Source organism: Eptesicus fuscus, chromosome 10, assembly GCF_027574615.1.
Source record: "Eptesicus fuscus isolate TK198812 chromosome 10, DD_ASM_mEF_20220401, whole genome shotgun sequence".
NCBI lineage: Eukaryota > Metazoa > Chordata > Mammalia > Chiroptera > Vespertilionidae > Eptesicus > Eptesicus fuscus.
The window spans coordinates 57238263-57265777 of NC_072482.1; the positions used below are offsets into that span (position 1 = coordinate 57238263).

Consider the following 27515-nt stretch of genomic DNA (forward strand, 5'->3'; position numbering starts at 1 on the left):
CTGGTGCACCAGCGGACAGGCACCCAGCTCCACCGCGAAAAGCGAAAGCATGTAGGGGACCCTACACATGCATGATTCAATCATGCACTGGGCCTCTAGTTTTAATCATAAAAAGCAAATTTAAGAAAAACTTACATATTTAAATTGTAATCTGCACATCAGATTACTTAAGTGTGTCATCAGAACTCACTGATAAAATAAAATAAAAAATGATAAAATATATTTTAGGCTTACCTAAAATATAAATTAAGGCACAAGAGAAACTATGAGACCACAATATATATGGAAATTGACCAGTGAAAAATGCAAATAATTCATACAATATAGTATAAGCTTTAATATATAAATTAGATATCATTTCATCAGCTGTTTGTGAGTCACATCAGTCTAAACTTTACATTACATAGTAAAATATTAAAAAGCTAGAAAACATCATTGCAATATAGATTCAATATGGGAAAATACATATTTGTGGTTTTATACACAATTTCAATTAATCCATTCTATACAATAGTTTTTCAAAATATAAATGGCACTTTACATGCAATAGGACAAACCAGTTTGGAGGTCCTACTATATTTTAATATACAGAAAAGTAAAGAGAAAACATCCTTTAACCGAGACAGTTACATAGCAGAGGTGGAATGTAGAACAAGATTTTGCCTTAACACAATCTTGAATAAGATTAAAGAAATATAAGGACAGTTTCTACTACTTTCAATTAGCATTCTTTAAAATGAAGGCTACTGTGATTTTCTATTTTCTAAGTGTATCACAAACTGAGAAAACATAAAAGGGAAAAGGGGCAGGAGAGGAAACCTGATCCTTGATGAATTTTAAACAGCCCTGCCTGTGAGCTGCCTTGAGGCTGCTTTTCTGTTGACATTTCCTAAATTACTTCTGCCACTCGGACTGTGCATCAGCAGTCAGATGAGCTTTCCAGACTCCACTATGCCATTGTGTAGCCATAGCTGCCACAGTGCAGTGCCACAAGCAGTCTGTCCTTGAGTATTTCTTTACTTGGGTATTCAGGTAACTTGAGCATGTTGATGCTTTAAAAGTAAAATATACCACCATTAAATAGAAAAACTGTAAAATTTCTGATTGTTTTGTCTAGCAATGAAAACTATGAAAATTAACATAAACCCACCCTCTCAAATTTGTATTCAAATTGGAAAACCCTGAAGTAGTATTTAAAAAATAAAAACAAAAGCAAAAAAGCCCCTGCTGCATTGCAGTTTTCTTTAGCCTGCAAATGTAGTGGAAGAAAATAAGTTCCTTTCAGCCAAAAATAAGCAAGAACAATTTAATTTGAAATGATGGTGTAATTTAGTGACACTATGACAATTTAACTTTAATGCTGGTTGAACAATATTCAATTAAATTATAGATAGTTTCCTCAAACATATTCCTTACCAAAAAAGGGGAAAGCAAGGAACTATGTAACTATTTATTTGTCAGTGATTCCAAAATGCTGACAGAGATCACTGTTGAGATTCCTTCTACTCTTGTAGCAACGCAGTAATTAGACTTTTGATCACTCAAAATTAATCAAAACTTCAAAATGCATTTAAATAAAAAAATGTAACATACCATGTGCTTGAAGTTGGTAGAAGATTTGGAGTATATGGCACAGCAGCGATTGTAAAGTTTTGCAGTCCACTTCCACCCATGATATTAGCAAATCCACCATGTGGGACCCTGGAACTAACAGTTCATATCTTAATATGTTGCAATCATTAAAAAAAAAAATCTGTTTTAGATATATTTCCTAAGTTAGAGTGAGAATGTATACAACTCTAGGTCACTGACAAAATAATCCTTTTGCATCTGTAGCACTCCAACTTATTACTAAAAGTCACCATGTGGCCAGTTATCCAGCTTCCATGGAGACACCCTCCACATTTCTATAAGCTGTACTATGCTTTCAATTAGCCACAGCACATAGCGCTACTATTCATTTAGCATACTGTTAGGGGCAGAAATAGAACATATTGGGGATCAGCTACAATTATAACAAACATTAATCATGCTCTGTTAACCATGACGGTCCTGTTCTGATTAGAGAAAGCACATTCTAACCTGGCTGAGAGTTGTACACCTTGGGACATGGGAGCGAACATTGGAATGCAGTCTGTCCTCCTAGTGCAGTGGACGGCAAACTCATTAGTCAACAGAGCCAAATATCAACAGTACAACGATTGAATTTTCTTTTGAGAGCCAAATTTTTTAAACTTAAACTTCTTCTAATGCCACTTCTTCAAAATAGACTCGCTCAGGCCGTGGTATTTTGTGGAAGAGCCACACTCAAGGGGCCAAAGAGCCACATGTGGCTCGCAAGCTGCAGTTTGCCGACCACGGTCCTAGTGAGAACTGCCTATCATTAGGGAAAGATTTACAGTCTCATGGCACCTAGTCCTAGAGACACTTGCTCTTTACAACCCTCGGCCCCTATTACCTGTCATCTGGTCCCGGAGCACCCCGTAAGTCCCCCCCCCCCCGCCCACGTGACTTGTAACCTGTAATGATTATCCCATGCCCACTTCCCTATACCTGTCATTCCTACTTCCCCACGTAATCTTATCCTTCTACCCAATATAAGCAGTTGGCTTATGGTGGGGTACAGGGCAGATTTCTGTGGATGACCTGCTGCTCTGCCATACTGCCAGCATTATTGAAATGAACATTCCTATGTGATTCAACCCTGTCTCTGCTTAATTGGCTGAAGTAATGACAGGCAGCCTGGACCCCTTGGTTGTCCAGTTATAATACTGCATGTACAATTATTTTATTTAATGTGTGTCTCTACTAAACTGGGACTGATTTGAGGGCCCAAGTGTGTTATATTTGTATTTGTGTTTGTATCCCTGGGGTTAGCAAAATGATTGGCATCTAGTAGACATTCACTAAGTATCTGCTGAATAAATAAATGTTTGCTTGATTAACCCTTTGCACTCACTTGCTTTTTTCTCGATTCCTTTATTCTACTCGGGATTTAATTTTTTAAATACCCCAGATTTTACAAAGCGCGGCAGTAGAATAAAAAACTGGAGTTTCTTTTCATACAAACTTATTTATTTGGATTTTTTAATATTTCAAATTATTGATACATTCAAAGAGTAATTTTCATCTCGACATCCGAGTGCAAAAGGTTAAAGCAACAGAGGATCTTACATATAATCCAAATAATTTCCCGTTTGAAAAGAATCTAGGGTCAAAAGGATTTTGTTTTGTTTTTCACAGTGGAAATACTATAAAATTCTTCACATTTCTCTTTCCAGAGATTCACAATATCAGATGTTGTTGTTGTTTTTTAATGTCACCTAACATAGTCAAACCACAGGAAGGCTAATACAATATGTACTAGTATAAACACCACCAGAAAATTTAATCTTGGGTACATGGCTGTAGAGGATGTAATTACAACTTCTCAAATTCTATTGTTTACATTTGAAAGAAAATTAGTATTTCAAGTTAGCATATATATATGTGTGTGTGTGTGTGTGTGTGTGTGTGTATACTAACGTGTGTGTGTGTATACACACACACACACACACACACACACACATATCATGATTAAACAAACTGATCCTGGAATAAACTTTGTTGTTTTTAAAATGAGATGTTCTAGTGCTTTTTGGATAAATTAGAATAATGGTAAGCATTTAACATATAGGTGTCAATGCATATTCAAAGACAGTAGACTAATATTAAAAATGTTTTCTAACATGATTCATAGTACAAACCATAATTCAGTTCGGTTAAAAAAAACTGTTGAAATTTGAATAACCAAAACATCTTGAAAAAGAACAAAGTCAGAGGGCTCACACTTCCTGATTTCAAAACTTAAACTACAAAGCTACAATAATCAAAACAGTGTGGAACTGGCATAAAGATGGACAATATAAACCAATGAAATAGAGTAGAGAACCCCAAAATAAACCTTCACATATATGGCCAAATGATTTTCAACAAGTGTGCTAAGAACATTCAGTGGGAAAAAGTCAGTCTTTTCAATAAACTGTGCTGAAAAAGAACCAAGATAGTGGCATAGGTAAATGCCTGTACTTGCTGCCTCCCACAACCACATCAAAATTACAACTAAAATACACAACTATCATCCAGAACTGTGGGAAAGCTGGCTGAGTGGAAGTACTACAACTAGAGGTAGAGAGGTAAAGAAGAAAGTGCACTGAGACTGGTAGGACGTGTGGAGGTACGGAATGGGCTGGCACCCGGGTGTGCCGATTTTTTAATCGGGAGGGAGATACAAGCTCCTGCTTGCTCTGAACTCTAGTGCCAGGCGAGACTCTGGGGGACCCAGACACATACAGGAGGAAACTGGACTATCTGGCATCGGGGCAGGAATGCAAGGACGGCTTTTTCAGATGGAGATGCTCGCAATGGTCATTGTTCCTGTGCTGGGACCTCCCCAGGGCAGGGCTGACTGGCAGCCATTGCTATTTGCTCTGCCCTGGAGATTCCCTGAGATCCCGCCCCACCCAATTTACAACCCCATCCAAGTTGTGGGCAGCAGCTTTTCATATGAATGGCCTGTCCTTTCTCAGCCTAAAACCTGTCAAACAAGCTGCAGCTGGGTCAGGAAGCCCCAAACTTATCAAAAGAAGGCCAAAGGCCGGCACCAGCAGCAGCCTGCTTTACTTCACAGCTGGGCCTTGTCTGGGGACTTCCAAACCCGATACAAAGAAGATAAATCTGCAGATCTCTCTGTAGCTCCTGCTGGGTGGCCCAAGCAGTAGCTGACTTTGCACCTCCTTGGAGATCCAAGAGCCAGTTACCCAGTGGTCAGTATGAGACCATACCATATTACAACTCTTCACATCCATAAGAGACACACTCAAGGGGCAGACTCAGTGAACACCAAAGCCCCACTGAAGCAAGTCCTGCCCCATGAGGGTGTCTCGTGCACAGCAGCTCTTCCATTGTAGACACAGCTGGTCCTCGCAGCCAATTGGCCTTGAGGTCAATTCCTCCCAGTGACACCAACAGCAATCAAGGCTCAACTACAACAAGACTGTGCACACAGCCCACAAAAGGGTGCACCAAGAGTGTTCACCTCAGGTGACTGGAGAGACTGAGCCACTAGGCCCTATAGGACACCTACTACACAAAGCCACTCTATCAACTCAAGGAGACTTAGCAACTACCCAATACATAGAAACAAACACAGGGAAGCAGCCAAAATGTGGAAACAAAGAAACAAGTCACAAATGAAAGAAATGGAAGAAAGCAAACTACTGGATATAGAGTTCAAAACCACAGTTATAAGGTTACTCAAGAATCTTCTAGAAACCTCCAAGGAACTTAGTGAGATCTTCAAGGATCTTAGTGAGAATGCCAAAAAATGGAAAAGGACCAGTTAGAAATGAAGCATACAATGATTGAAATAAAGAATAATATACAGATATTCAACAGTACGCTAGAGCATCCCAAGAATCAAGTCAAAGATTTGAAATACGAAGAAGCAAAAAAAAAACAAACACCTAACCAGAAGAGCAAAAAGAAAAAAGAATCCATTCAACAATTACTGGGTTACCAGAGAGATCAAAGAAGATAAAAAAACAAACAAACAAAAAAACAACATCATGGCAACAAACGACAATGAAAATACAACAGTCCAAAATCTATGGGACACAGTAAAAACAGTCTTGAGAGGGAAGTTCATAGCTCTACAGGCCTACCTCAAAAAACAAGAAACAATGGTAATAAATTATCTAACCCAACAACTCAAAGAGTTGGAAAGAGAGCAACAAGAAAAGCCCAGTGTAAGCAGAAGGAAGGAAATAATAAACATCAGAGCGGAGATAAATGACATAGAGACCCCAAAAAACAATACAAAAGATCAACAAAACCAAGACCTGGTTCTTTGAAAGAATAAACAAGATTGATAAACCTCTAGCCAGACTCACCAAAATGCAAAGAGAGAGGACCCAAATAAACAACATCAGAAATGAAAGAGGTGAAGTAACAACCGGTCCCACAGAAATACAAACGATTATGAAAAAATACTATGAACAACTCTATTCCAAAAAAATGGATAACCTAGATGAAATGGACATATTCTTAGAAAAATACAAGCTCCCAAAACTCAATCATGAAGAATCAAAAAACCTGAATAGGCCGATAACTACCAAAGAAATTGAAACAGCAATAAAAAATCTTCCAGCAAACAAAAGCCCTGGTCCAGACGGCCTTATAGGGGAGTTCTACCAAGCATTCAAAAAAGAACTAAAACCTATCCTCCTCAGACTATTCCAAAAAATTCAAGAGGAAGGCACACTTCCAAGCTCCTTCTATGAAGCCAGCATTACCCTAATCCCAAAACCAGATAAAGACACCACAAAAAAAGAGAACTACAGGCCAATATCCTTAATGAACATAGATGCTAAAATCCTCAACAAAATTCTAGCAAACTGGATTCAGCAATACATTAGGAAGATCATACACCATTACCAAGAGGGATTTATTCCGGGGATGCAAGGATGGTACAATATCCATAAATCAATAAATGTGATACATCACATAAACAAACCGAGAGACAAAAATCACATAATCATATCAATGGATGCAGAAAAAGCATTCGACAAAATCCAACACCCTTTCTTGATAAAAACTCTCAGCAAAGTGGGAATGGAGGGATCATACCTTAACATAATAAAAGCCCTATATGATAAACCTACAGCCAACATCATACTCAATGGGCGAAAACTAAACTCATTTCCCCTAAGAACAGGAACAAGACAAGGATGCCCACTTTCACCACTCCTGTTCGACATAGTACTAAAAGTACTAGCCATAGTGATCAGACAAGAAAAAGAAATAAAAGGCATCCAAACTGGAAAAGAAAAAGTAAAACAGTCCTTATTCACAGATGACATGATACTATACATAGAAAACCCCAAAGACTCCATCAAAAAACTACTAGACCTAATAAATGAATCTGGCAATGTAGCAGGATATAAAATTAACACCCAGAAATCTATGACCTTTTTATACACCAATAATGAACTCACAGAAAGAGAAATGAAAAAAATCAATCCCATTTACCACTGCACCAAAAAAATTAAGATACCTAGGAATAAACTTAACTAAGGACATAAAAGATCTGTACTCGGAAAACTACAGGACATTGAAAAAAGAGATAGAGGAAGAAATAAACAAATGGAAGAACATACCATGTTCATGGATTGGTAGAGTCAACATCATTAAAATGTCCATACTACCCAAAGCAATCTATAGATTCAATGCAATACCTATTAAAATACCAATGGCATATTTCAAAGATCTAGAACAAACTCTACAAAAATTCATCTGGAATAAAAAAAGACCCCGAATAATCACAGCTATCCTGAAAAAGAACAAAGTTGGAGGGATCACAATACCAGACATCAAGCAATTTTACCAAGCCATGGTTCTCAAAACAGCCTGGTACTGGCACAAGAACAGACATATAGACCAATGGAACAGAATAGAGAACCCAGAAATTGACCCAAGCCATTATACTCAATTAATATTTGACCAAGGGCCTGGGGTGGGGTGGGGTGGGAACTGGGTGCAGGGGAGCTATGGGGGGAAAAATAGGGACATCTGTAATAATCTGAACAATAAAGAATTTAAAAATAAATAAATAAACTGTGCTCAGAAAACTGGATATACCACAGTAAAAAATGAAGTTGGACCCTTACTTAACACCACTTACAAAAGTTAACTCAAAATGAATCAAAGACCTAAACTTCAGAGCTAAAACTACAACGTACTTATAAGTAAATATAGGGGAAAAGCGTCATGACACTGGATTTGCTAATGACTGCTTGGATGTGACACCAAAAGCACAGGCAACAAAAGACAAGTAGATAAATTGGACTTCATCAAAGTTAAAAACTTATATGCCAAAGGATACCAGGAATAGAGTAAAAAGGTAACACAAAATGGGTGAAATATTTTCAAATCTTAAGTCATAAGGAATTGACATCCAAAAAATATACAAAACTGCAACTCAACAATAGCGACAAAAAACAATTAAAAATAGGGAAAGGACTTGAATAGACATTTCTCCAAAGAAGATACATAAATGGACTATATGCAAATGAAAAAGATGCTTAATCAAATCATTTGTCATTAGGGAAATGAAATCAAAACCACAATGATGTATCTTCTTCATACATATTAGGATGACTATTAATAAAACAAAAACCACCAACCCCTACCTCAAAAAAAAGAAAAAAAAAAAGAAAAAGGAAAAGACCAAATATTGGAAAGGACATGCAGAAATTAAAACCCTTATGCATTGTTGGTGGGAATATAAAATGGTACAGCCACTGTGGAAAACAGCCTGGCGGTTCTAGAAAAATGAAACATAGAATTACAGTATATATCCAAAAGAACTGAAAGCAGAGAATCAATGAGATATTTGAACATCCATGTTCACAGCAGCATCACTCACAAGAGCCAAAATGTGGATGCAACCCAAGTGACCATCCATGGGTGAAAAAATAAGCAAAATGTGGTATATATACACAATGAAATATTATTTAGCCTTAAAAAAGGAAAGAAATTCTGACATTTGCTATAATACAGTTGAACCTTGAGGACATTCTAGTAAGTGAAATAAGCCAGTAACAAAAAGACAAACAATGTATGGCTCCACTTAGATGAGGTACCTAGAAGAGTCAAATCCACAAAGACAGAAGAATGGTGGTTGTCAGGGGCTAGGAGAGTAGGAATGGACAGTTAGTGTTGTTGGGTGCAGTTTCAACTGAGGAAGATAAAAGTTTGGGAGATGGATGGTGGTGATGGTTGCACAATGTAAATGTACTTAATGTCACAGAAGTGTACACTTAAAAATGGTAGCCCGACAGTGTTGCTCAGTGGTTGAGCATCAACCCCTGAACCAAGAGGTCACTGGTTGGATTCCAGTCAGGGCACATACCCAGGTTGCAGGCTCATAACCCAGTAGGGGGCATGTAGGAGGCAGCCAATGGATGATGTTTCTATCTCTTTAACCCTCTCCTTTCCTCTCTCTCTAAAAATCAATAAAAACACATTTAAAACTAGTAAATGTTATGTATTTTTTAGCATAAATGTTTTCCTGATGAAATGCCTGAGCTTACCTTAGAGGTCTAAGTGAATATTAAAAGTATGCCAGGGGCTTACTAATAAAATGCTAATGCATGAGCAATTCCTACTTAGGGCAAAGGAATATCTGAAGAAGACATGAATATGTCTGTCAACTGAAATAAAATTCAACTTTAGTTAATCTATGCATATTAACCTTTGCCTAAAAAATTAACAAAGGCAACCAAAAATGAAAAGGGATAAAAAAAACTAAGCTGTTCTCAATTTCCTATAGAGGCAGAATTTGAAAAACAAGTATACCACTGTATCAGGACAAGAGGAGAAAACGAGCCTTGGCACTTATTCTTATACAAATTATAACAGTATTTCCTTATTAGGATAATTAAGCTAATGTCTTCATATACCTCAATTTTGAAAAGTAAGCTTTAAAAAAACCTAAGATTTTACAATTTTGATAGAATAAAAGGAACAGGCCCTCTCTCATTTCCTGCTGATCTGAAAACTGTTATCTTCGAAGGATAAATGAGCAATATGTATCAAGGTTGTAAAAATGATTATACTTTCTATCCAAAAATTTCCCTTCTAAGAATTTATCCTATATAAATAATGTAGGCTATTGGCCCACCAAGTATGTAGCACAAAAATTCCTTATTTCTGCAGCCTTATTCATAAACGAGGGAATTTAGCAATAAAGGACAATATCAATTAAAGGAGGTCCATAAATTGAAGAGTTAAGCAGCCATTTAAAAATTAGATCTATAAATGGAATAATTTTTAGTGATAAATTGCAAAATTCAAGTTATAAAACAGGGACAATGTCTTTAAAAAGCAAAAATTTATATATGTGAGAAACATTCTGGAAGAATAACGATAATGTTAACAGTGATTATCTCCAGTGATTGAGATTAGAGTGATTTTTTAAAATTTGAATTGCCTAACCTTCCTACACAGAAAATGTAATTTTTATTAAATTATTTTCATTAAGTTATGCAAATCACAGGGTATTTCTTGGCATGAAGAAGCCACCAAAAAAGCAAAACCCCAAAAACTTAACAAAGTTTTCTTTCATAGCTTTAGTCTACAGTCTGAATATTTGTTTTAATTTATCCTTTAAAATTAGATGTATGGTGGGACTCCAACTATTTTTCTAATTATATAGTTAAAAGACTAAGAAAATAAAGTAAAATGTTAATAACATTATCTATGTAGTGGAATTACTTAATAGAATTTTCATTTTGTTCTAGCTATATTCTCCATTTTCTGAGCTTTTATAATGCTTATATGCTAGTTTAAAAATAAGACAATAGTGTGCCTGCCCAGTGTGGCTCAATGGTTGAGCACTGACCCATGAACCAGGAGGTCATGGTTCAATTCCGGTCAGGACAAATGCCTGAGGGGTTGTGGGCTTGATCTCCAGTAGGGGGCATGTGGGAGGTGGCCAATCCAGGATTCTCTCTCATCATTGATGTTTCTGTCTCTCTCCCCCTCTCCCTTCCTCTCTCTGAAATCAATAAAAACATATTTTTAAAAAATAAGACAACAGTGAACCCTAAACTACATACCTATATTTTATTTAGGTACACACTCACAATTATGTTTTTAAAAAAGCAGAAAAAAGCCCTGGCTGAGTAGCGCAGATGTTTGGGGCATCATCCCATACAACAAAAGTCTGTGGACTAGATTCTCAGTCACTTAAAAAAGAAATAAATAATAAAGCAGAGGGGGAAAAAAGTAAACACATCAAATTGTTTATAGTAGATATTGCTGGCAGAGGGTGATTTTTCTTATTCTTCTAATTTTCTGTGTGCCAACTTTCCTAGGAGAACTATGCACATTTGTAATAGAACAACTGAACTATATTTTCATAAATAGAAGGAAACAGATAAAATTCTATGTTATAAAAAATGAAAATCGAACCTTTTTTTTTTACATCTTTCAGAAATATAACTTTAAAAAGATTTCTAATCTATGATATTTCTTGGTTGCAAAAGAAGACTTTTCAAAGAAGCGTGGTATAACAATTATTTTTATGACATGGATCTTAAAATTCAAAGTAAAGTTTGATAAGAATTGGAGAAAAACCACTGTGTATGGGTATTATATGTGTTATGGTGCACACCCGCACGTGTGTGTGTGTGTGTGTTGCCCAGCACACACAAATATTAAAAATCTGGCTACTACTATTGACCAATCTGCAGAATTTTAAACATTTATTAAGCACTACTTTATATGCTTTATTTTAAATGCTTAAATAAATCTTTGTTTAATATCATGAAAGTGGAAAGGGAGGTAAGAAACTGACAATTCAGAGTAATAATTCATGTTGGTTGTTTATCTCTAAGCCATTAGAAATGGAATACATTAAATTACTTTCACATTATCATAAAAACACTTCCTACCTGCCAGTAACAAACTGCAGGAGAAGAACTCTCTCCTCTGGAGTAATATCTTCCACAACTTCCCAGAACCACTGACAACAATGAGAACAAAAACTTAGCTCAATTTCAGAGCAATCGTAGACTTAATACCAAGAAGTATGCAGCATTCATAAAGCACATTTTATTCTAAGAGACTCATTTATCAAAAATTATTTCATACCAAGCTTTCATATGCAATTCCCATAAGAAAAATTTAGGGGAAAACTTTACTTCATTAATTAATGTAGGTTTTCATCCAATAGTGCTGAAAAGCTTACAAAATTAAATGGTAAAACTTAACTTCATTCTAAGCTCTAGAGAAATTTTACCTGAATAACTGGATCTTGTCTTTCATAGCCACTTGTGTATTCTGTATTTTTTATCCAATCACTCACATCAATTTCTGGCATGCCAGAAAGCAGTAGCTCCTTTGGGGAAGAAGGAAAATATTTCATTATTCTTCTTTGGGGGGAAAAAAAACAAAAACCTATTACATTTGAAGAGTAAATTTGCCTTAATTAGAAACTAATTCCATGTAAAACCGATTTATTTTTGTGACAGTGTCTGCATGTCATCAACAACAAGTACTGCATGGGAGAGAACACTTGATACTGATGATCTCAAACACTGTGAACTGTGCAGATGTCTCCACATTGATACAATTTAATTAAAACATAAGGAGACAATACTTTATGTTTATAGATAAGCACTTATGCAGCAACAGCTTATATGTGAAGTACTTTTATGAACATTATCTTTATGGTTATTTTTATTTTATGAATTTGTTAAATTATATTAAAAGACCATTCTCTCAATATGAAAGTAACAACAAACACCTGAATAAATCCTGGGTTAAGCAAAGGAAAACATCATAAGAAAATCCTAATCATTAGGAAAAAGAAAGTAATAAAATAAAAATAGTTGTATTTAAAAAAAAAGACTCAGGCCTTTGAAGAACTATTCTGGAATAATTCAGATCTTTAATCAACTTTCCCTAAGGTGAGAGAAAAAAAAAATGCAATTTCCTAATGACTTTGGTAGCCTTTTTCCTAGAAAGATTATCAAATAAACAAAATAGCAATCAAATAACTAAAAAATGAAATAAAGCAGGGGTCCTCAAACTTTTTAAACAGGGGGCCAGTTCACTGTCCCTCAGACCGTTGGAGGGCCGGACTATAGTTTAAAAAAAACTATGAACAAACTCCTATGCACACTGCACATATCTTCTTTTGAAGTAAAAAAACAAAATGGCAAAAACACCCGCATGTGGCCCGCGGGCCGTAGTTTGAGGACGCCTGAAATAAAGAATGGCAAAAGTATTTACCATTATGTTTTCCAAGAGAAAAGAAAACATGAAAAAGAGCTTGTCCACACCTCTGAATCACAGTTGGGTTTGTTTACAGAGTCAGGTGAGGCAATAACCAGCCTACACTTAAGTAAACCACGGACAAGCTGGAATAGCAGGATGGTTATTACACAGACATCAATGCAATGTGGTTCAAAATCACATTTCCTACAGCAACTACTCGTAATATATACCAGACTAGCACAGAATGTACTTTGAGGGTTAATGAAAGTTAGTATTAGGTGGTGTCTGAGAGCTCTTGGTTGTTTCTGAGATCTGAATAGGTGTCTGCAAGGTTCTCTCTTTTCCAACTTATCTAAGGCTAGATTTTCTCCATATAGTTCAACCAAACAATATATCACAGCAGATAATGTGCAGATGCAGATAAAAGTACCCATTTTCTTCTATTAAGCCAGACATTAAACTTGCAAAAAGGTAAAATAATGCCACTCTTCCCATTATTTTTGTTTCATTCTGGAAAATACAGTTTTCAATTTTAAATTTTTTTTGTTAATAGGCAATAAATTATTTTAATATGAATTAATAAATTATTTTACACTTCGGCTTTAACTTCAAATACAATAAACATCAATTAATATAACTCACATAAACAAAAAGGCTTTTGTTGTCAGGAGGTCCTAAGACCTCTTGTTTGAGAACTGCTAGTGTTTTCGTTCTCCTTGCGATGGTATTATAAAATACATTGACTGAATAAAGGCGTTCTATTAGTGTCCATTTACCACTCACAAATAGAGTCTCCACTTTTCTTTGCACTGTTCTGTGCCCTAGGAGGCTGATCCTGGCACATTGGCTCCCTTATCTGTTGGCTTCGGGTTGGGTTCTGCCACAGAACAGGCAGAAGCCTGGAGGTGAGAGCACTTTCCACTCCCTCCCTGCTTTAGCACCTCTTTCCAGTAGCCATTTCTCCTCATCACAGGGCTTCTTACAATAACTCCCCCAACTGTCTCTTCAATTCCAGAGGTGATAAAGACTTCCACTGCTGCTAGTCTCTGGACGTCTCACCAAATCTTATTTATTCTTAACACTGCCTGCACCTCTATAATAGTCCCTTTGTTAAAGCTCCTTTATTTGAACCATCTGGGGAAATTCAGTTTTGTGGCAGGACCTTGATAGAGACCTGTCAAAGGGAGGGAGAATGAATTTTACACAGGTCTTAAATATGAGCTTAATCTTCTTGCCTTCTAAGCTAAAGTAAGCTTTTAATAATATTAATATGCTCTCATTGCCAATAATTATGAATAAAAATGACTGAGGCTTTATTATCTTAAGATTTTGAACTATTTCATGAAAATCATATGTTATAACTTTTTATGAAGAGGATGAAAGGTCTTTATTATCCTATTTAACACTGCTCTTCCCAAATAATCTTACCATCTAAATCAGCTCAACTTAATTTTAAAGCCAGAGTCTAAAACACACCAGGAATCCTAACCTAACTTCTAATATAAGAAGCACAATTGAAAATTTATCAGTAGCAGACCTAAATGTCAAAGACAAAGGAATAGAGTTTTTAGAAGAAAACATAGAAAAATACCTTCATGACCTTGGAATAAGAAACAATTTCTTAAAAGGACACAAAAAGCTCCATTCATTTAAAAAAAAGATAAAGAAGATAAACTGAACTGTGCTAAAACTAAAAACTTTATTAACTAAGATTCCAGAGTGGAATACATATATCTAACAAAGACTCCTATAAAGAATATATAAAGAATCCTACGAATCAGTAACAAAGAAAACAGAAAACACAATAGAAAAGCGGACAAATTACTTCAACAAACAATTCAAAACCAGAGTACACAAATAGCTAATAAACGTATCAAACACACTCAACTTCACTGATCATTAGGGAAATGCAAATTAAATTCATGATGAAATACCACTACCGATCCACCCAAATGGTAAAAATACAAAAGGAAATTATCAAATGCCTGTGAAGAATGGGAACACCCAGAACTCCCAGACCTGGTGGTGAGAGAGTAACTTGACACACCACTTTGGAAAACTATTTGCTAATATCTATTCTAATGAAATAAATGCCCACCATATATGCCAACAATTCTACTCCAAGCTATATAACACAGAGAATGAATGTATTTCTCCTAAAGACATGTACTAGAATGTATGTAGCAACACTATTTCAAATAATCTAAAAACTAAAAAGTACCTACCAAATGTTTAAGAGGAGAAAAGATAAAACAGTATACTGACACAATGAAATACCTACCATACAGCAATGAAAATGAACAAATCACACTGCATGCAACGACAGTATTACTCTCACAAACAAAAAGCCAAGCCAAAGAAGTCAGATATATTCCAGGTGATTATTCCACTTATATTAAATTAAAAAACAGGCAACCTAACCTATGATACTGTAAGTTAGGAGAGTGGTTGCCCATGACTGGGGATAGTGAGTGAAAGGGGACAAGAAAGGGGCATCTGGGGCACTAGGATTTGTCAATTTCTTAATCTGGGTGCTGTTTTCATGGGTATAGTCAGCTTATGAAAATGCATCAAGCTATACATTTATAATGCCTGTACTTTTATCTATGTATACTGTAATTCAATAAGTTTCACAGAACTTATCAGTATTAGTAAATTATGAGGCAAAGTTTTTGTCAATGGTTTATGTTGTTGCTATTGGTTTTTTACACCACAGGTCCAATAAATAATGTAATTCTCTGTTTAACAGTTCATAAGTACTCCTCCATTTTTAAATGCTAAAAGTAACTTTTATGGTTATGCTAAACCTAGACAAGTTTATGCTAAACAAAACCATTAATCCTAAACCTAAAAACAGAACCAAAAAACTCAAAACTGGTATTTTTTTATATTATTATTGATTTGAGAAATCGATTTGTTGGGGATCCAACCTTGGCGTTATCAGGACAATGCTCTAACAACTGAGCTACCTGCCCTGGGCCTCAAAACTGGTATTTAATGAAACTAAATCACAAGGGACTTCAAAATTAATTAGCAAATACTTTACTAAGATTCACTATGAGTGAAAAAAAATTGAGAATACTGGTATATATGTAAAATTAAAGGTATACACCATTACACTTATTCATATATTAAAATGAAGGGCAGAGGGTAAAACTAATTTTATGAAACAGAATAAAATCAAAGGATACTTTCCATTGATCTAAAATTTAATTTTCCAAATTACACTTTTAAAAAATGATACTCTATTTACAATACTGTGTTTTATTAAGGAGTTAGAAACTTAGAGAGTTTGGAAACTATTTATTACCAAAAACAAAAGAGAAAAAGGAAATAAGGGAAAATGCAGATATAAATCATATAACATCAGAAATCCCATTGTATCACAGTAAAAGGCAGACAAATCCTATCTAATAAAAGAGTAATATGCAAATTGACCATCTCTCCAACACACAAGATGGTCACCTCCATGTGCTCAAAGATGGCTGCCCCCATGTGGACCAAGATGGCCGCCACAAGATGGCCAGCAGGGGAGGGCAGTTGTGGGGGGACCAGGCCTGCAGGGGAGGGCAGTTGGGGGCAAGCAGGCTTGCAGGGGAGGGCAGTTAGGGGTGACCGGGCTGGCAGGGGAGGGCAGTTGGCGGGGGACAAGGTCTGCAGGGGAGGGCAGTTAAGGGTGACCAGGCCTGCAGGGGAGGGCAGTTAGGGGAGACCAGGCCTGCAGGGGAGGGCAGTTAAGGGTGACCAGGCCAGCAGGGGATGGCAGGTAGGGGCGATCAGGCTGGCAGGGGAGTAGTTAGGGGGTGATCAGGCTGGCAGGCAGAAGCGTTTAGGGGCAATCAGGCAGGCAAGCGGTTAGGAGCCAGCAGTCCTGGATTGTGAGAGGGATGTCCGACTGCCCGTTTATGCCCGATCCCACTGGGACATCCCTTGAGGGGTCCCAGATTGGAGAGCATGCAGGCTGAGCTGAGGAACACCCGCCCACTCCATGCACATTTCGTGCACCGGGGCTCTAGTTAAGTATAACAAAACATTCATTAGAGAATGGGCCTGGCAAAGAGAGTGGCATTCACAGAGTTTTGAAATGGAAAATTATAAAATTGTATACATGATGAAATAAGAAGCTGAAAAGAAAACCCAAATATAAAAAGAAAAACCTTAATCAAGTCTTCTTTTTGGAAGTATGAGAAGTTTGTATTGGTATTCTTTTTTTACCACAGATGGTAAATAAAAAGTCAGAAATAATGGGAATTTTGCTTTTGGGAGGACTGGCCCTCAGCTTCTTACATGTACAGTACTTTGGAAACAATATTCCATTTTTATCACCACTGCATTCCACTTCACATTAAGGAAGTGATAATATGGTTATTAAGCTTAAGAGAAGCACAATTACAAATGTAACAAATCTCTAAACACGAACATTAAACCATATGTCTTATACATTATTCCATGCACCTCAGTACTCCAAAATTATTTTGAGTTACATCGACTGGAGTTTTGTATTGTTGTGTTATGATAAAGGAGCTGATGTTCTTCCTTACCAACTCAAATTCATCAAACAGCTGTATGAGGGAAGGTGGAATGAACATATGAAAGCCTTGGAGAAAAGCATTGATCTGAGGTTGAATGGCTCTTGTCATTCGAAGTTCTGTAACAAGCTGGACATACTCCTCCTATTAAAAAAAATAGTTTTCATGATGACTTTTTTTTAATCCACATACTTAAGATAATGTTGAGATAATGACTTCTCATTTAAGAGGTAAAGATTTAGAATTAAGCTGGCACCAATATTCATACACCTCAGTAAACCAGCACTCTACCATTCACTAAACTGTTTCCTCACACCCTGTCTGTAACAGCAAGTGCTATCAAGATCAGTGGTCCCACTTCTGGGAATATATCCTAAGAATCCCTGAACACCAAGCAAAAAGAATATATGCACCCCTATGTTCATAGCAGCATTATTTACAATAGCTAAAATCTAGAAGTAGCCCAAGTGCCCATTAGTAGATAAGTGGATAAAAAAGCTATGGCACATTTACACAATGGAATACAATGTCGCTTTGTGAGTTAAAAGCAATATATTGTATATAATCCTCACCTCCCAGGAACAAATACTCTAAACACAAAGGGGATAAAAACTTTTTTTTGGGACCAACCCTTTATTTATTTATTTATTTGGCGGTGGGGGGGCCCACTAACATGATGCTCTGTTCCCCAGCCCCCCAAAAAATCACAGGCACTGAGCTAGCAAGTTACTAGTATATACTGGCTATGAATTCTCTGTATATCTCAGATCTACACAAGTGTCGGTGAATTCCTCACAGCTCTCTCCAAACCCCACCTGGTTTCTACTATCTAGCACAGGGAAAGCTGCCAAAGCTGCCACTTAATCCATTCTTACCCCCATCCCACTCCCTTACCTCCCAAAGGCTTTCTCCACTATATAGGAATTAATCAGTTACCACAAGTTACATACAGACAGGTACTAGAGGAAGACAGAAACATGTATCAAACAATCAAATAGAAACATAGAACTAAATTTCAGGGTCCAATCAAGAAATAATATATAATAACACACTTCTAAGTGATAACCAGCAGTGAATTCAGCATCAGCACATGATTATCTCAATATTTATGAATGCTCTAAAACTGCTTACTGGACACTACAATTTTTTTTGCTCCATCCATTCATTAATTATATGTTTAAGATGCTATATGAGATCCCATCTTCCCTTAACAAGAATAGCTTTTATCCAAGAGGTTTTGTTTCCACAATCTTAAACTACTAATCAATAGTTATTGCTCAAGACCTTACTAAATTATGAAGCTTGAAAGTAAAAGATTTGTGAATTGCTAAAGTATACTTAACTTATTTTAACTTGCCATTTTGGTCCATATTTATCAGAATAGTACACATCTCTTATTCATCAATTAATTCTTATTATTTTCCCATACATTTTATTTTTAGAAATTAGTTTTCAGAAGTATACTAATCTTTGCTCACATGTTACCTTCTATTTAATCTAATAATATTTTCCACATTTATTTCTGTAACTCTGATTCATAGTTATTAAATATCAATATGTGAAAATCAGTTCCTTCAGATACCAGTCTCCATATAAGTTAATTTAAATGTGAAAACAAACAAACAAACAAATAAAAAAACCCTGGCCAGGTGGGTCAGTTGGCTGGAGCATCCATCCAGTCAGGCACATATGGAAGGCAACTGATCAATGTTTCTCTCTCTCCCTATCTTTCTCTCTAAAAAAAATAAATAAATAAAAACACATTCTTGGGTGAGGATTAAAAAATAAAAATAAATAAAAAATGTGAACTTGGTCTAAAAAATGAATCTTGGTCTAAATTATTTCTCCGTAAAATAACGAAATCCTAGCCATCACAAATCCTCCTGGGTGTAGTAAATTAAGTTTTCCAGGTAGTTGAAAGATATAATTGTGTTTAACAGTTAAAATCCACAGAAAACAGAAAATAATCTAAATCCAACTGCTTCTAAAATAGTTGTTCTGCCTCCTTAAACAGCACATCTTCAAATAGAGTAACACCATTAACATTTTCTTGATGATACAATTATTACTATGAACATCCACTATTATTATGCACTAACATTTTGACTGTTCATACTGTGCTACAGAAACACACTGGCTGCATTCCCACTACATATGAATATCTATATGCCTTAAAGAAACAGTGGACACACAGATGATAATCAGTCTACAAAATACTGGCATAAAGAGCTGCATGATCAGCCCGGCTGGCATGACTCAGTGGTTGAGCGTCAACCTATGAACCAGGAGGTCACAGTTCAATTCCCGGTCAGGGCACATGCCCTGGTTGTGGACTCGATCCCCAGTAGGGAGTGTGCAGGAGGCAGCCGATCAATGATTTTCTCTCATCATTCATGTTTCTCTCTCTCCCTCTCCCTTCCTCTCTGATATCAATAAAAATATTTTTAAAATATTAAAAAAAAGAGTTGCATGATCAAACATTAAATATATACCAACCCTGATATCTCATTTTTTCTAAGGTATTAAAAAAGATGATATAACTTGGAGGGTTGAGTAAACTTTTATCCCCAACAGATGGCATATTTGCTCCCATGTGAGTTTTTTTTTTGCTAATTCTTTGAGGGCATAAAATAATACTAGATGCCATAGATGTAACTCAAAGAATTAACTATATACAAGAATCTGAGTTAGTGCTTGTACTAAAATAGTTATGTTAACATATAGAAAGTTTTCAACTTAGAAAGCCTCAGCATGGAGATAAGAACAACAAAAAGCCCTAGCAACTTTTTTCTAGCTTAACCTCTGAGCCTGATAACTGATACAACATAGCTAAGAAAAAAGTAACTGCAAAGGGAAAAATACCACTAAGATTAAGGAAATGCAACATCTGACCTTAAGTTCCAGTTAAGTTATAGGTCTAGTTACAGAAACATTTTGTTTTAATAATCTAGTCTTCTGAATGTGTGGAATGAATATCACCCTTCAGAAATGTTTTTTAAAATCTAACTTCTTTTCAGGCTTTGGACCTAAATTATCTCTTCTTATGAGGGGTGTTAGTGATGTTGAAACTTGAAATATTTTTTAAGCTATTTTTCTTCTTGAAAATCTTTTCTACTATTTCTAGAAAAATATTTAAATAAACCATATTTATATAAAAATTTTTAATAGTGAAACCAAGATGTTCCTTCTAAGTAGACCAATAAACTTGGCCATATTTGTAAAACTATCTGAAATAGTATTTTTTTTGCAATTAACAGTTTCAATGTCATTATTATTCTCATAATTCAAATAACTGTTTGAATATAAATCCCTTGGTAATAAAAGCTTCCTTTCTGGGCTTCTCCAATTGATTAGTATTGCTCTGGTATGTAAGAGTTCTCACTGAAAACTTCTCCACCTAGAACTCAAAAGAATACCAGGTAAGAATAAGTAGGTAAAAGAAAAAGAGAGACACTGTAATATTTTTCAATAATTGTTTCTTTACCAGTATATTCTTATTTTTAAGGTCACATATTAGTTATAAAGATTGATAGTCTAGTAAAAATCCTATTACTTCAGTTTCCTTGAAAAAAGTTTAGTCATTGAAAATAGTGATGCCTCAGGTTACCATTTCATAGAGTTGGTAAAATTTTAGAATATACTAACTAAAACGCAAGGGAAAGTATGTTCTTCTTATAAACAGGAAAATACTAAAGATAATTTAAAATCCAATCAAATAATACACACAAACATTTAATATGGAGAACTTCAGACTTGAACTGTTTTAAAAGTTTTGAATAGTAAAATGATTTCTCATAGTATACTTTTCTGAAGATGAAAATAAGGAATCACTTTAAGTCAATAACCTATATACACACACCTGTATTTTATGTGTGCATCAAATGTATGTGAAATAAATCAAGTGAAAGTGGCAATAAAATACCATCTACACTAATAAAAGAGAAACATGCAAATTAACTATCACTCTGCTATGCCCACCAGCCAATCAGGAGGGAATATGCAAATTAGGAGAAAGAAGGCGGCTGCCCAGCTGCTCCAGGTGCAGAGTGGCCTGGTGGGGCAGGATGCCTGCAATGAGAGGGAGGGCGGGGGGCAAAGGGATCTATAGGAGCAGCACTCTGGCCACAGTGAAGACGAAGACTACAGACTCCCTCCTGAATCTGCAGCTAAGATGGCAGACTCCAGCCGGAGTCTGCAGCAAAGACGAAGGCGGCACACTCCAGTTGGAGTCTGCAGCAAAGACGAAGAAGGCAGACTCTGGCCAGAGTTTGCAGCAAAGGCCGCAGACTCTAGCTGGAGAGAAAGCCTGGGTAACAGGTGCTGGAGGAAAACCAGTGCTGGAAGCCAAGGGATGGAAGGCCTATTGCACGAATCTCTTCATGCAAAGGGCCTCTAGTATGAAAATAAGTGGAGGAAAACATACTAAATTTGTATTTGCAACTTTGTTCATATTCAGTGACTTAGTAAGGGAGAGGCCTAGCAGTTACACAATCATACGGAACTTGACTTAAATTGAGGGCTCACCACTTAGTAATTTTGAGCCCTTAGACAGTTATTTAACGTCTAAAGAAATATACAGTGTGGATGAAAAGAGGCCACATGCTAACCTGACTAGCTCAGGAAGACCTGTGTGGCAGCCTTACAAACTCAAGAGACTTAAAGTAACCACAAAGGATGGTCTGAAATTTAAAAATTTTTAATTAAAAAGCAGTTTATGGTGGGTAGTCATGTCCTAGGCTGGTATCTTCCCTGACAAAGGCCAATCTTTACCTTAACTGAGCCTGTCTATTGTCTTTTTGCATCTAGGATAACATCATTGGAACGTCAAAGTAATTTTCCTTTTTCCAAACCCCTCAAAGCACAGACATTGCTCTGGAGACTACAAATCCCCTCATTGTTATTGAGTTAATTGTCAAGTGTTAACTATCCTGCACCCACCTAAATAAAAGAAGTATGTGTCTATCATTTTACTTTTTATCTAACATCCTTCTGCTTTGCTTTCTCCCACCTCCCTAATCTATCACCAACAGATTTCACGTAACCCACTTACATCTCCTCTTTTGATTGTAATGTATAAAACAAGGTGCAAAACTGCCATTCTCCAGAGCATTATCTCAATCCGTTGAGATTCTGCTTCCTGGCATCTGTCGACAGTTTGGCTCAAATAAACTCACAAAAATTCTTCACAGGTTTGAATGTTTCTTACATTAACAATAGTGTCATAGTTACAAGTTCAGGCTTGAAATTTATAGACTGCATGGGTTCAAATCCTAGCTCCAACACTTATTAACCACATGATCTGGAGGAAAGCTACTTAAGTCCTTTACCCTTCAGTCTCCTGACCTGTAGAAAAGGATATCTACATTTCACAGGACTATTTAAGTTAATACACATGAAGTACTTTGAACAGTGCCTAGCACGTTATAAGCACCTGATAAATGTCAGATGCTTTTAATATTAAAGCTGTTTCCACATTCAATAAATAGAAATAACTATCTCAAAAGGCTGTTACAGTAAATAGAAATGCACGGCGAACACATCTTAAATACATGAAATATATACCAAGTACTCAATAAGCAGTACCTATTATCACTAGAAAACAACACTGATGGTAATGAGATTGATGAAGAGGAGGGTAGCAACACCAACAGTCATTCTGTGGGCCAATCCACAAAAGTAGTAGTCCTCTTTGAGTTGTTCTCTTTTTCACCTTCCCAAACAATTACTCAGTTCCATAAATTCTATATCCTTGAAAGCTATCTCATTTTCTACATCCTCACTGGCACTGGCATAAAATCCCCCAGGCATGCTCCACAGACCAATGCCACAACAACCTATTAGCTGATCTGTATTGTCCCATTCAATCCATTCCTCACACTCCAAGCTGAGTTTATTCGATCATGTGACTCCCCACTATAGCATCTTCAATCATCCCACAGCCTTTGGAATAATGTTCAAATTTCTGATTGTGAATTAAAGTCTTTCAGAATTTGGCCCTTTCTACCTCCCTCAGCTAATCTTTTTCCACTCACTTACTTTGCAATCTAAGCTAAGATGCACAACTCTCATCTATCTGTGGTTCCCCAAACACATGCTTGGTCAACTCTGTGTCTTCCTGTAAGCCTAGAACACTTCCTTCTCCCCTTCTTTACTCCCATTCTGACCACTGAATGGTTCTCCTCTGTAATCCAACTCCCGTGGCACCTCCTCCATTCCCTGATAGCCTGTCCCATTCCACCCCCATGTTTTCCCCTTCCAGCCAGAATGAACTTGAGGATTAGTATTGTAAAAGTCTTTTTAACATTTAAAACCCAAGTATCTTACTCTTCAGTTCTAACAGCTAGATCAATTTAAAGCTATAGGTATGTTTCTAAAGATTTTTAATATTTAAAAATTAATCAGGCTATTTATTGAATAAGTACTAACTGTTTAAGCATCATCAATTAGATATAAAATTATACTTGACCCTTACTGGTCATATTCAGTTCTAACAGCTAGAACTTAAGGTTTGGGCCAAAAATGTTGCTTTTAATTCCAGATTTCATGGTTCTAGGATTTCACCTTTTCATCAAGAATTTAAAAGTGAAAGTAAAAGTAAAAGCAAAACTAAAATGAAAATACTATTTAAATGTAAATATTCAGCCACTTTCAAATGTGAAAACAAGGTTCTTTGTTTTTCCCATCTAGATTTTAAAACAAAACAGATACAAAATAAATTTCAAAGAGCATTATAGTTCCAATGTGGAACTGGGATATATTCTTCTGCCTTACCTTAATTGTATTTTTTTAACTTACTGCTTTTCAAAAAAAGGTAATTTCATCTAGTTACCAAAGCTTTTCAATAAAACTTAGGAATAAATGACTCCCCCATGTGGAGATGAGCTTACATAGACTTTCTCTTACTAACAAGCTTGGCAAGTAATTTAGCTTCAATATGATTATAAATTTTGAAGATGAACGTGACTATAACTTCATACCTATAAAGGTAAGTGCATAAAAGGCTGACCCTAAAGTGACACAAAGGTTCATGATGGAAATGTATGTTAAAGAATTATACCTGTAAAGAACATGGTTTGAAAATTTTATTTGTAAATTGAATACTTTAACAATTTTAAAGTGAGTGGTCAAGTTAAGCTATAGGTATGTTTCTAAAGATTTTTAATATTTAAAAATTAATCAGGTTGTTTATTGAATAAGCATTAAGTGTTTAAGCATCAACAATTAGATATAAAATTATACTTGACTCTTATTGGTAATATTAGAAAGCAGAGGCTCAATTTATTGTGAGAAATGTTTATATTCCAAAATTGAAAGCTAAGAATTTACATATTAATGATTGAGATCCTGCTTTTACTTCTATTACCAAACTAATTATTGAAAAAGTTTAGCCTGTAATCAACCAATTAGTTAATATAGTTAAATAAAAATGTACTAAACTCAGAAACAAAAGTTTCAAGCTCTTTAATATTACAATAGTATTCCAACCTCAGAGTAGAATCAAGATGACGGGTATACCTTCAGTGTGAGTATAGTCTCATTTGCTATTATTTTTCCAATGTCTCCCTTCTTTCTAGATTTCCATAAAATATACAAATGTAAAAGAATTAATAAAATATGAATCTAAAAATCTACACAAAAATCAGTCATAGTGGGAGGGAAGCTGTTAGGAGAAAAAAGTGTAAATATAGCTATCTATCATGCAATTGTTAGTGGGTCTCTCTACTTTGTCATATAAAATATATCTGAGAGGAGAGACAAATACACTCATCATCAGATACGGTATTCATAGGTAGGAATCATGTTTGAGGTTCTCTCATGAAAAGCAATCACTTGATTATTATAAAGATTCTATGACTTCATCACCCGTAATTGAGAGCATGTCTCCATTACAAAATAAAGCAACAAACTGACTACAAGGTGGACAATCTAATAATTAGAAGAATTTTTAAAAATATATTTTCATTCACTAGCAAGTTCATATAGATTTTAAAAACTAATTTAAGCACTTTATTATTTTAAGTTTCTAGAGCTTCATATGACTCATTATATTAAAAGTCAAGTAAGCCCCTCCTCAACATGATTAATTTTGCAAATAGTATGAAGAACATCAGACTTCAAACTAGGAGACAGGAGACCTGGGTTTTGGCCCCAGCTTTAGGCTTCAGTATCCTCATGTGTAAAATGAGAGGGTAAATTAAAAAATTTAAGTACAGATATGAAAAACTCAGCTCCTGATTTTATTTTCCAAAATTAAACTTCATGGTTTCGTGGGGGTTTTTTTGTTTTGTTTTTTTAATATGTTTTATTGATTTTTTACAGAGAGGAAGGGAGAGGGATAGAGAGTTAGAGAGAAACATCGATCAGCTGCCTCCTGCACACTCCCTACTGGGTGTGTGCCGCAACCAAGGTACATGCCCTTGACCGGAATCGAACCTGGGACCCTTGAGTCCATAGGCCGACGCTCTATCCACTGAGCCAAACCAGTTAGGGCCATGGTTTTTTTTTATATGAACAGTATCTAAGTTTCAAAAAGGAAAATTATATAGCATAATATAAGTCTCCAATTTCCTGTGTATATCTGAAACTTTTAAGCCTATTTTTTATAGAAAACTATCCAATAACAACTAACTTTTGTAATGTGCTTTTAGGTTTACAAAATGTTAGTAATAATTCTCTATGGGAGGTAGTATTATCCCGATTTTACAGAATGGAAAACTGAGGCTCAGAGTTTAGCTAAAACATGGTCAAGTCTTTTGGTTTAAAAAAAAACCTCAATATTTTATTAAATTGCTAGTCTGCAAAATGGTTTGATAAATATTATTTTTATAGCTAGGTGATTCTAAAGCTTTCTTAGAATTATAACTCAACTACAGGAAAGGAAAAAGATTTTAGTCTTCTTTAACCATAAGTTTGGTTAATTAAAATATTTTTCTTTTATAAAATGTTATTAATTCTAACAGTAAAATTTTTTTTAGCTAGTACCAGGAGACTTTACAATAATTAGCCAGGAGACTTTAGAATATCAGGACCAAGTTACAAACAGTGGCTAAGGTAAAAATTCAAATACTTACTTTGTTATTTTGTGTCACCAGAATACTTCCACCCCCAGGTTTCAAAGGCACCTCTTCCATGGCTCCAAATACATCAGTCTCAACAGAAAAAGTCAGTTCTAGACCCAGATCACTAATATCATTATCTAAAATCCACTGCAAATTCTTGGCATATTCTGGATCAATAGATGCCACATCTTGGTAATTTACAGGAATACCTAAAAATATAAACATACAGCAGTTGTATTCTACATGTTTCTGCCTTTCCTTATCTGTTTAATGGTAAAATACTGCCCTCTACAGATACTATGTAAAACTGCAAAATATAATCAAATTCACAGCATGATTTAAATGGACGCTAATTCTTGAATTTGAGGCTTAATTTAAGCTTAGTTTCTTCCACATTTTTACAATGTAATCTTTCTTTAAAAGCACTATTCAGGAAATCATTATAAACTTCAAAAAGTGCCAATTCTCTTAAGTATATTCGTATCAAAATACATTCTTAGCATAAATATACATACACTAAAATGAAGAAAAAAAAATTGTAGGTGTTTTTTTTCCTTTCCCTCAGGCCCTCATTTAAATGCCTTACAAACACAAATAGTCTCTAATCAAAATAAAAATGTTCTCATTCAAAATGCCATCACTTATTAAATTACATTTACTTAAAGACTATAGGAAAAACACTTTAAATAAATAAATTAGGGGGGGTCAATTGGCGAAAAAGAAGACAAATGTAAAACTTTAGACAATAAAATAAATAAATAAATAAATTAGAGCCATACCAAGAATGTGCTTATAGAATGATCTTGTGAAGTAAATGTTGACCAGCTGCCTATGGTTCAAAGCTAATCCCAAGATCTGTCCAGCAAAACGGAAATAGTTCAGGTGATCAGGATTTACATAGGAGTTGCTATTAGGCTGAAAAGTTGTTCCTATTAAAATAAATACAAAATAGTTTGTTTTAAAGAATCTATATGCAGAAGAGACATCATTTTAATACAGATACATCTGTTCATATAAAACTTCAGCAAAGCTAAAGTTATGTATTAATTTCCACAGAATGTTCTTTGTGGAACATATAACAGGCAGTGAAACTAGAAGTACAAAA

At 35.5% G+C, this 27515-nt stretch overlaps 1 protein-coding gene across 6 annotated transcripts in view; it reads right to left on the reverse strand.

Moving 5' to 3' along the window:
* Positions 1-317: 317 nt before the first annotated feature.
* Positions 318-27515, reverse strand: part of HACE1 (HECT domain and ankyrin repeat containing E3 ubiquitin protein ligase 1) — a 90458-nt gene continuing 63260 nt past the window's right edge. For 4 of the 6 annotated variants that reach the window (XM_008139982.2, XM_054721822.1, XM_054721820.1 and 1 more), the window contains 7 exons: positions 27190-27339; positions 26423-26619; positions 17364-17495; positions 11843-11941; positions 11496-11566; positions 1594-1707; positions 878-1052 (listed from right to left, as the gene is read on the reverse strand). In XM_008139982.2, the coding sequence (XP_008138204.1) occupies positions 950-1052; positions 1594-1707; positions 11496-11566; positions 11843-11941; positions 17364-17495; positions 26423-26619; positions 27190-27339 (866 nt within the window). In that variant the 3' untranslated portion in view covers positions 878-949. Of the gene's footprint in view, positions 1053-1593; positions 1722-11495; positions 11567-11842; positions 11942-17363; positions 17496-26422; positions 26620-27189; positions 27340-27515 lie in introns of all 6 variants that reach the window. The other 2 variants (XM_054721821.1, XM_054721819.1) reach the window with 1 other exon arrangement.